We start from the raw sequence: 10,902 nt of genomic DNA, 5'->3' as shown, positions 1-10,902 counted from the left end.
AAATAGATTATAAAATCTGAGCGAGAAAGACTAATAAATAAGTATAAATAAAACATAGGTATACACACACACACACACACACACACACACATATATATATATATATATATATATATATATATATATATATATAATATAGAGAGAGAGAGAGAGAGAGAGAGAGAGAGAGAGAGAGAGAGAGAGAGAGAGAGAGAGAGAGAGAGAGAGAGAGAGAGAGAGAGATACATAATGATCGATAAACAATAACGAGATTACATCCCTGTTATTTCCTGTAGAGTGATAATCATAAACGGATTAATACAGCATCAACTCGCTCTAATCAGGCATAGAGGAAGTACTAGTTCTTTTTTTTTCCTTTATTGTCATTGATGAAAATATATACATGACTGGAATATAAAGTGTTGTACATTGAACAGTTTTCAGATTAGAATAACTAGTTGACTTTGTCCTTATGAAGTACCAGTTCCCTATAAAAGTCATTATTGGAATGAAATTGAAACACTGAGCAATTATTACACCTGCAGATATCTCAAGCAGGTTGAATTCAAGCTGAGACGAGGGAGAGATAGATAAGGGATATCTAAAGAATTAGCCGAGATGATGTATTCATTCAATACAAAAACCAAAACAGCTAAAGAGAAATAAAACAGATAGAAGCGAATGCAAAATTATCTCTCTTAAATGTTTTTTGCATAATATTACATTTAAAATTGACATTAATCCAACCTTCAGCATGGAATAATGAATGACAGAAATAGGGACAAAACAGTGAGATTTATATTCTAACAATGGAATATAAAAATTAAGTCGCAATATTAATGAGAGTGAACGTCAAATTAAGTAGGGTCTTTAGGATATCAAAATTTGGATAGAAACTAGTGTGGGGGGGGGGGATATTCAAAGGGTGATGTTAATTATGTAATGGTTTACACTCTGTGAAAGATGACAACAGAGAACAAAAGAATGGATAATTTGCGTGTCAATGAAAAGATATAGGAAAAATAATTTGTTAATCAGATCAATCTTAATTAAAACAAACATTCTAACAAAGGATGATGGAAATATCAAATGAAGTAAGTTGGAAGTAAAAGGAAGAGTAGAAGAAATAATAGTAACAAACACAGATAAAGACAGATTGGAAGGAATGGACTTGATAATGCAGAAAAAAAAACTACAGAGGAGGGATTGACGAAAGTTCACGAGTGGAGAGTACTTTTGAAAGTAGTACAGGAACATCTGTGTGTGACTGGTGAAGAAAGTACCGAAAAAGTCTCTTCAGGAAAAGGGAAACATTGAAGGAAGGGAATGAGGAGGGCCTGGGACGGATTGAGGATGGCTTGGGAGGGAGTGAGGAGGGCTTGGGTGAGAGAGAGGAGGGCTTAGGAGAGAGTGAGGAGGGTTTAGGAGAGAGTGAGGAAGGCCTGGGAGGGAATGAGGAGGATTTGGGAGGCAGTGGGGAGGGCTTGGGAGAGAGTGAGGAGGGCTTGGGAGAGAGTGAGGAGGGGCTGGGAGGGAGTGGGGAGGGGCTGGGAGAGAATAGGGAGCGCCTGGGAGAGAGTAAGGAGGGCTTGGGAGGGAGTGAGGGGGGCCTGCAAGGGAGTCAGGGGGGCCTGCAAGAGAGTGAGAAGGGCCTGAGAGGGAGTGAGTGAGGAAGGCTTAGGAGGCAATGAGGAGGGCTTGGGAGAGAGTGAGGAAGGCTTGGGAGGCAATGAGCAGGGCTTGAGAGAGAGTAAGAAGGGCTTGGGAGGGAGTGAGTAGTGCCTGCAAGGGAGTGAGGAGGGCCTGAGAGGGAGTGAGGAGGGCTTAGGAGGAAGTAACGAGGGCTTTGGAGGGACTGAGGAGGGCCTGAGAGGGAGTGAGGAGGGCTTGGGAGGAAGTGAGGAGGGCTTGGGAGTGAGTGAGGAGTGCCTGGGAGGGAATGAGGAGGGCTTGGGAGGGAGTGAGGGCCTGGGAGGGAATGAAGAGGGCTTTGGAGGGAGAGAGGAGGGGCTGGGAGGGAGTGAAGAGGGCCTGAGAGGGAGTGAGGAGGGCTTGGGAGAGAGTGAGAAGGGCTTGGGAGAGAGTGAGGAGGGCTTGGGAAGTATTGAGGAGGACCTGGGAGGGAGTGAAGATGGGCCTGAGAGGGAGTGAGGAGGGCTTGGGAGAGAGTGAGGAGGGCTTGGGAGGGAGTGAGGAGGACCTGGGAGGGAGTGAAGAGGGCCTGAGAGGGAGTGAGGAGGGCTTGGGAGAGAGTGAAGAGGGCTTGGGAGTGAGTGAAGAGGGCTTGGGAGGGAGCAAGGAGGGCCTGAGAGGGAGTGAGGAGCGCCTGGGAGGGAGTAAAGAGGGCTTGAGAGGAAGTGAGGAGGGCATAGGGAGGAGTGAGGAGGATCAGGGAGGGAGTGAGGAGGGCTTGGGAGAGAGTGAGGAGGGCATAGGGAGGAGTAAGGAAGGTCAGGGAGGGAGTCACGAGGGCTTGGGAGAGAGTGAGGAGGGTCTGGGGGGGAGGGAGGAGGGCTTGGGATAGAGTGAGGAGGGCTTGGGAGGGAGTGAAGAGGGCCTGGGAGGGAGTGAGGAGGGCTTGGGAGGGAGTGAGGAAGATCTGGGGGGAGAGAGGAGGGAATGGGATAGAGTGAGGAGGGCTTGGGAGGGAGTGAAGAGGGCCTGAGAGGGAGTGATGAGGGCTTGGGAGGAAGTGACAAGGGCTTGGGAGTGAGTGAGGAGGGCCTGGGAGGGAATGAGGAGGGCTTGGGAGGGAATCAGGAGGGCTTGGGAAGGATTGAGGAGGGGCTGGGATGGAGGGGAAGAGGGCCTGAGACGAAGTGAGGAGGGCTTGGGAGGAAGTGACGAAGGCTTGGGAGTGAGTGAGGAGGACCTGGGAGGGAATGAGGAGGGCTTGGGAGGGAGTGAACCCTGGGAGGGAATGAGGAGGGCTTGGGAGGGATTGAGGGCTTGGGAGGAAGTGACGAGGGCTTGGAAGTGAGTGAGGATGACCTGGGAGGGAATGAGGAGGGCTTGGGAGGGAGTGAGGGCTTAGGAGAGAGTGAGGAGGGCTTGAGAGAAAGAGAGGAGGACTTGGGAGGGAGTGAGGAAGACCTGGGAGGGAGTGAAGAGGGCCTGAGAGGGAGTGAGTAGGGCTTGAGAGAGAGTGAGGAGGGCTTGTGAGGGAGTTACGAGGACCTGGGAGGGAGTGAAGAGAGCATGAGAGGGAGGGAGGAGGGCTTGGGAGAGAGTGAGGAAGGATCCTGAGGGAGTGAGGAGGACCTGGGAGGGAATGAAGAAAGCCTGAGAGGGAGTGAGTAGGGCTTGGGAGAGAGTGAGGAGGGCTTGAGAGGGAGTGAGTAGGACTTGGGAGGTAGTGAAGAGGGCCTGAGAGGGATTGAGGAGGGCTTGGGAGAGAGTGAGGGACTGGGAGGGAATGAGGAGGGCTTGGGAGGGAGTGAGGAGGACCTGGGAGGGATTGAAAAAGGCCTGAGAGGGAGTGAGGAGGGCTTGGGAGGAAGTGACGAGGGCTTTTGAGTGAGTGAGGAGAACCTGGGAGGGAATGAGGAGGGCTCGAGAGGGAGTGAGGAGGTTTTGGGAGGAAGTGACGAGGGCTTGGGAGTTAGTGAGGAGGTCCTGGGAGGGAATGAGGAGGGCTTGGGAGGGAGTGAGGGCCTGGGGGGGAAGAATGAGGAGGGTTGGTGTGTGATATACCTCCAAATGTCTGTATTTATTTGTTTACTAGTTATGTAATGGGTTGTTCGGAAATTATATTGTAATGGTAATTGGTTTCGAATGTAAATAAACAAGTGAGAGTTTTGTAAATACTTTTCTTTATGTATGTATGTAACGAATATTGTTAGTCTCTGTTTAGCCGTCAATTTGTTTAGTAACCTCTTATTAAAGAGACCTATCATTGTTCGTGTTTCTTTGCCAGCCTACAAGAGATTAAACAGTTGGGAGGCAGTAAGGAGGGGCTGGGACGGAGGGGAAGAGGGCCTGAGACGGAGTGAGGAGGCTTGGGAGAGAGTGAGGAGGGCTTGGCAGAGAGAGAGAGGAGGGCTTGGGAGGGAGTGAGGAGGACCTGGGAGGGAGTGGAGAGGGCCTGAGAGGGATTGAGGAGGGCCTGGGAGGGAGTGACGAGGCCAGGGAGGGAGTGAGGAGGGCTTGGGAGGGAGTGAAGAGGGCTTGGGAGGGAGTGAGGAGGACCTGGGAGAGAGTGAGGAGGACCTGGGAGGGAATGAAGAGGGCTTGAGAGGTAGTGAGGAGGGCTTGGGAGGAAGTGACGAAGGCTTGGGAGTGAGTGAGGAGGACCTGGGAGGGAATGAGGAGGGCTTGGGAGGGAGTGAGGGCCTGGGAGGGAGTGAGGAGGCCAGGGAGGGAGTGAGGAGGGCTTGGGAGGGGGTGAAGAGGACCTGGGAGGGAGTAAAGAGGCCCTGAGATGGAGTTAGGAGGGCCTGGGAGGAAGTGACTAGGGCTTGGGAGTGAGTGAGGAGGACTTGGGAGGGAATGAGGAGGGCTTGGGAGGCCGTGAGGGCCTGGGAGGGAATGAGGAGGGCTTGGGAGGGAATGAGGAGGGCTTGGGAGGGAGTGAGGAGGGGCTGGGATGGAGGGGAAGAGGGCCTGAGACGGAGTGAGGAGGGTTTGGGAGGAAGTGATGAGTGCTTGGTAGTGAGTGAGGAGGACCTGGGAGGGAATGAGGAGGGCTTGAGAGGGAGTGAGGAGGGCTTGGTAGGAAGTGACGAGGGCTTTGGAGTGAGTGAGGAGGACCTGGGAGGGAATGAGGAGGGCTTGGGAGGGAGTGAGGAGGGCTTGGGAGGGATTGAGGGGGGGGGGGTGGGATGGAGGGGAAGAGGGCCTGAGACGAAGTGAGGAAGGCTTGGGAGGAAGTGACGAGGGCTTGGCACTGAGCGTGGGAGGGAATGAGTAGGACTTGAGAGGGAGTGAGGAGGGCTTGGGAGGAAGTGACGAGGGCTTGGGAGTGAGTGAGGAGGCCCTGGGAGGGAATGAGGAGGGCTTGGGAGGGAGTGACCCTGGGAGGGAATGAGGAGGGCTTGGGTGGGATTGAGGGCTTGGGAGGAAGTGACGAGGGCTTGGAAGTGATTGAGGAGGACCTGGGAGGGAATGAGGAGGGCTTGGGAGGGAGTGAGTGCTTAGGAGAGAGTGAGGAGGGCTTGAGAGAAAGAGAGGAGGGCTTGGGAGGGAGTGAGGAGGACCTGGGAGGGAGTGAAGAGGGCCTGAGAGGAAGTGAGAAGGACTTGGGAGAGAGTAAGGAAGGCTTGGGAGAGAGAGAGGAGGGCTTGGGAGAGAGTGAGGAGGGCTTGAGAGGGAGTGAGGAGGACCTGGGAGGGAGTGAAGAGGGCCTGAGAGGGAGTGAGTAGGGCTTGAGAGAGAGAGTGAGGGGGGCTTGGGAGGGAGTGAAGAGGACCTGGGAGGGAGTGAAGAGGGCATGAGAGGGAGTGAGGAGGGCTTGGGAGAGAGTGAGGAAGGCTCTGGAGGGAGTGATGAGGACCTGGGAGGGAATGAAGAAAGCCTTAGAGGGAGTGAGGAGGGCTTGGGAGAGAGTGAGGAGGGCTTGGGAGGGAGTGAGGAGGACATGGGAGGGAGTGAAGAGGGCCTGAGAGGGAGTGAGGAGGGCCTGAGAGCGAGTGAAGAGGGCTTGGGAGGAAGTGACGAGGGCTTGTGAGTGAGTGAGGAGAACCTGGGAGGGAATAAGGAGGGCTTGAGAGGGAGTGAGAAGGTTTTGGGAGGAAGTGACGAGGGCTTGGGAGTGAGTAAGGAGGACCTGGGAGGGAATGAAGAGGGCTTGGGAGGGAGTGAGGGCCTGGGGGGGGGGGAATGAGGAGGTTCGGGAGGGAGTGAGGAGGGGCTGGGATGGGGGGAAGAGGGCCTGAGACGGAGTGAGGAGGCTTGGGAGAGAGTGAGGAGGGCTTGGGAGAGAGAAAGGAGGGCATGGGAGGGAGTGAGGAGGACCTGGGAGGGAGTGAAGAGGGCCTGAGAGGGAGTGAGGAGGGCTTGGGAGTGAGTGAGGAGGACCTGGGAGGAAGTGAGGAGAGCTCGGGAGGGAGTGAGGGGCTGGGAGGGAGTGAGGAGGAGCTGGGATGGAGGGGAAGAGGGCCTGAGACGGAGTGAGGAGGGCTTGGGAGAGAGTGAGGAGGGCTTGGGAGGGAGTGAGGAGGGCCTGGGAGGGATTGAGTAGGGCTTGGGAGGGAGTGAGGAGGGTCAGGGAGGGAGTGAGGAGGGCTTGGGAGGGAGTGAGGAGGGCTTGGGAAGGAGTGAGGAGGGCTTGGGAGGGAGTGATGAGGGCATGGGAGGGAGTGAGGAGGGCTTGGGAGGGAGGGAGGAGGCTTTGGGAGGGAGTGAGGAGGGCTTGGGAGGGAGTGAGGAGGGTTTGGGGTGAGTGAGGAGGGCTTGGGAAGGAGTGAGGAGGGCTTGGGAGGGAGTGAGGAGGGCTTGGGAGGGAGTGAGGAGGGCTTGGGAGTGAGTGAGGAGGGCCTGGGAGGGAATGAGGATGCCCTGAGAGGCTTTGGAGGAACCTGTTAGGGGCCAAAGATCAAGAGGGAGGCAGAGCATTAGATGGCGAGATGAGATGAAGGATGATATGGAGAGAAGAGGTTTGGTGGAAGAGAATGACTTTGATAAAAAGCACTGGAGAGGACGTATCAGGCATCAGACCCCAGAATGAAGGGATAACACTGGGAAAGAAGAGTGAGGGAATCATTGGAAAATAAACATGATCAAAAGAATGAAAAATTGCGATAGGTAAAAAAGAATGTAACTACTGTCTTTGTAATAAAGAAAATAGTATAAGACGCAAAAGAGATAAGAATATAATTTTATAATGAGGATTGTCTAAAATAAACTAGAGAAAAATAAATCTTCGCATTGAAAAAGGAATGAAACAAATTTAAAAAGGCAAAGAAGAATGAATAAATATTATAATAACTTATAGCAAACATGAAAATAAAATAAGACGGAAAGAAATAGCGAAATAACAGGATAGAATATAAAAACGAAATGGCCGAAATAGATGATAACAAGAGCTTATGAACAAAGCAATTATAGAAATACTAAGAAATAAAAAAATAAAACTTTTGGAAGAACCTATAATTACCACATGTAAATTTAAGGACTTATAATTGAAGCAAAGAGAGCAAAGGGGCTTTATGTCCCAAAACCTGAGATTTTGAACGAACTGAGGAATACTGAAGCGAGTTTAGGAATGTTACTAGAATTAATTAGGGCTTGATGAAAGCCAGTGCCTTTTAATAGTCTATATGTGAAAGATCTGTTTTAAAATTGGTAATGTTTTAAAAACTATTTTAATTTTTCACTAATTCTTATATCGCTTATTTATTTACTTGTTTCCATTCCTCACTGGGCTACTTTTACCCTGCTGGAGCCCTTGGGCTTATAGCCTCTTCCTTTTCCATCAAGGGTAATAATAATAATAATAATAATAATAATAATAATAATAATAATAATAATAACTGGGAGAGACCAAAAAAAATATATGGAAAATGCTCTCGGTATAATATCAAATAATAATAATGATAATAAAAGAGGAAATTAAAAAACACATGAAAAAAATTATGAATGTAAAGTAAGATTCACAAGGACACAAAATAAAACATTTATTTTACAATATTATGTCAAAAAGAGCTATATTAATGAAAATATAATACAATAGTAACTGCTACAGCTTTTAGTAAGGTTTCTGACTTGCTAAAAAGGGAGACAATGATGGAAGTTATATATATAATGAAAAAAAAAATCCCCGAAAATCATAAATGCTATTTCGCATGAACCAGCGCGAAAAAATAGATAGTGATTTAGGGGAGGGTCTGCGAGAAATAGAGTTTGCCAGCGGAATAAGATAAGCACATGATGAACATCACTGTGTAAGCTGGTCCCATGAAGGGCAATAGAAAGGGTAGAAGAGAAAGGGAGAATTTTAAAAAAGAATTAGCATTGACAGAGTCATTATGCTTTTGGTAGAGAGGGAACTATAGAATATGCGAAATATTATATTCAGCTCCTAAAGGAAACTGGGGACAAATTGGGCATTAGAAATATACCAAGAAAATAGGAACATTAAGATATATGATAAGGAAAGATATTCTGGTCGTATAGAGGGCAATAGAGTAGTACAAAATATATTCTATTTTGGCATTGAACTGGATTGTAAGAGGAGTATATTCCAAACACAAGAAAATGGAAATGATTTAAATTGCCTCAAAACCAGCAAACCTAACAATGGCAAGTATACAGAAAAAATAGTAATAAAGTCTCGTAAGGAAAACATTTTTGAAGGGCACTAAAATACCATCAAATTTGTATGGAACAAATATAACAAATCTGAAGACACACTAAAGAGAAAATATACAAGGATAGAAATTGTGGATTGATGGAAAATATTGAAAGCAAATGAAAATACAGGTATTTCATCAATTGTGGAAGTAATAGGGAAACATTCTATGAAAACAGGGCATAGAAGGGAAGTTGGAGTGCAGAGATATAAAAAATAGATAACCTTTACTATACAAGAAAAAGTATTTCAGAGCTAAACATGAACATATGACAGATCAAATAAATGACTAAGATAAAAGCAATAGCCAAATCCAGACACTGGGAAGAAGACCTTGAAAATAAAGGGAGCTTAGAAATATACAGGAAATCGAAAGAAACCCTTAAAGAAGCAAATCACTTGACCTCAGTAATATATTTTTCAGACCAAAAATCCAACATATGGGAATTGAACAATATATGAAAACGCACAGGTTAACATATAAATTGCAATTTATACCTCTTTGGTTTCTTTCCAAAGAATATATAAAGAAGAGAAGTGACTTAATATGGCAACAACATTCATCTGAACAAGACAGTTTCATTCAGTGAAAATAAATTTGGTTAGAAAAATTTATATCATGAGAAAGACAAAATAAAATGAAAGAAATAAACAAACATGAACACTTGAGGAGCCTTTGCATAGACTAAGCATTAAACCAAATGTCTATAAGATTTATTATATTTGAACTCACCAACTAAAGAGATGGAGAAGACGCGGGGATGGGACGACCCTCCAACAGCATTGGTGGCGGAACACTTGACCCACTGGTTCATCCCATTTCCAGACACGTTAGCAGCCATTACCCAACCCTCTGAGGAGAGACCTTTATCCTGGTGTCGTAGGGCCGATTCCTGTACGGAAGAGAAGGACCATTAGTATCCAGAGACGCAATGTGTATCGATATACATTTTCTGTGTTGTGGTGCCCTATTGGAAACGTCCCTGCCAGGCGTACTGCTGAACTGGAATTGGAAACACACTCAAGCTCGTTTGTTTCTTGTAGTGAGAAGATCCATTACTATCCAGAGACGCAATGTGTATCTATATATATTTTCTGTGTTGTGGTACACTATTGAAAATGTCCCTGCTTAACGTGCTGGTGAACTGGGATTCGAAACCGCCCTAGTTCAATAGTTTCTTGTAGTGTCTACAACCTCATCAACCTAACTTGGATGGAGACGGGCCCTGGGCGCTGATCATATGTATATATGGCCAGTCTCTACGGTAGTGTCACTGCCCCTTGTTTCTGCCATTCATGAGCGACCTTTTACCCTTTGAAGTTTATATACAGTTTCTGTGTATAACGAAGATACTGCGGGAGGCAAGAAAAACTGTTTAGAGAAGCTGTCATCTATTCTAAGGCACAATGAAGGTACACCATAGTCCCTACTTGATGCCATTGCCTAAGGTCTCCAGGGTCAGGGTGGGCATTCCCGACCCTCTCTTATATTACCGTTTTTCCAGATGTATGGCACGAATATAAGGACAAAGAAATTAACAGAATTAGTGAGGAGCCCAATTATAAAGACCAAAATGTCCGAGTTTGAAGTAATAAGAGGAGACAAAGAAAAACAGAATAAGGAACATTATGAAAAAAAAGTCTATTGAGAGTATTATTAAAGTGATAATGAAAATGAAAAGAAACCAATCAAAGATTGCTTAAGTGACAGAATAATGTTTTTTGAAGGGGGAAGAAAGCAAATAAAATAATGAATTACAGAAAGAAAAGGAAAAGACTGAATTACTAAAGGGCCAAAACAAGACTGAAAATGGATGAAATGGGCAAAGGGAAAAAGCATATCGACAATTACTGAAGTGACAGAGGCAAAATAGGGGAGAGCACTACCGTTAATAAAATCAACAATAGCAGAAGAATTGTCCATATATTTATGTCAAGGAGGCAACAGCAAATATATGAGGAAACTCAAACGTATATATGCAATGTATATCCTCCTATTTATCTGGTCTAAATAAAAAACTACGGGTAATGAATACCACGTTAAACTATCACCAAATACTGAAAAAATACAGTACCAAAACATAAGTTACCAGTGGGAAACTTATGAATAAATGTGTGGGAACGAAAAACAATCACCCTGAAAGTTTTAACGCTCGGCACCTAACCTTTCCTGTGTTTACAAAGCTGTTCTTGGGAAGAGCAACCAGGAATCAAAAACTGTCAGTTTCGAAATAGTGATAGGGAACCAGGTCACAAGTAACTGGAACTGTTAGAAATTAATTGCAACTGTAACAAGGTTATATTATACTGGCATTTTGAAAGGAAAATTGTGGACTGAGGGGGAATTGGGCGGTTCTGGTCTTAAACCACGGCCTTTGGAATAAATATCTGGAACCTTTTCTCAAGTACTAATGTTCATTATCGAATAATAATGTCAATTAATCTAATAGTGAAAATTAAAGCTTTGTGTGATTTCCATCGAGTTGTGTATAAATATCCCTTTTTGAATGGGGATATCTTAACGTGGTGAAATGGTTTGTGTATCGTCATAATCAGCAAAGCTGTTATAGTCATCATGGCTATCCATGCTAGGTTGGTTTTCTATGAGCGATCAGATTTAAGTCTCCCACCATGAC

At 46.6% G+C, this 10,902-nt stretch overlaps 1 protein-coding gene across 1 annotated transcript; it reads right to left on the bottom strand.

Moving 5' to 3' along the window:
* Positions 1-1,803: 1,803 nt before the first annotated feature.
* LOC137619028 (proline-rich protein 36-like) lies at positions 1,804-9,707 on the bottom strand. The gene is made up of 7 exons (XM_068349227.1): positions 9,579-9,707; positions 9,000-9,159; positions 5,387-6,117; positions 3,901-5,072; positions 3,073-3,682; positions 2,285-2,851; positions 1,804-2,094 (listed from the first exon to the last, which is right to left on the bottom strand). Exons 1-7 carry the CDS (start codon positions 9,705-9,707, stop codon positions 1,804-1,806), a joined length of 3,660 nt encoding a protein of 1,219 aa, XP_068205328.1.
* Between the last annotated feature and the right edge of the window lie 1,195 nt (positions 9,708-10,902).

This window comes from Palaemon carinicauda, chromosome 25 (assembly GCF_036898095.1).
Source record: "Palaemon carinicauda isolate YSFRI2023 chromosome 25, ASM3689809v2, whole genome shotgun sequence".
NCBI lineage: Eukaryota > Metazoa > Arthropoda > Malacostraca > Decapoda > Palaemonidae > Palaemon > Palaemon carinicauda.
This window is presented reverse-complemented; position numbering and strand designations above follow the sequence as displayed.

What these genes read in the sequence shown, in the direction of transcription:
- LOC137619028 (XM_068349227.1), bottom strand. Translation starts at nt 9,707, where the DNA reads ATGGCATCAAGTAGGGACTATGGTGTACCTTCATTGTGCCTTAGAATA. An exon ending in TCCCAACTGTTTAATCTCTT is followed by an intron (nt 3,683 to 3,900) that starts GTAGGCTGGCAA and finishes AAATAAATACAG; the next exon opens with ACATTTGGAGGTATATCACA. An exon ending in CCCTCTTCACTCCCTCCCAG is followed by an intron (nt 2,852 to 3,072) that starts GTCTTCCTCACT and finishes ATTCCCTCCCAG; the next exon opens with GTCCTCCTCACTCACTCCCA.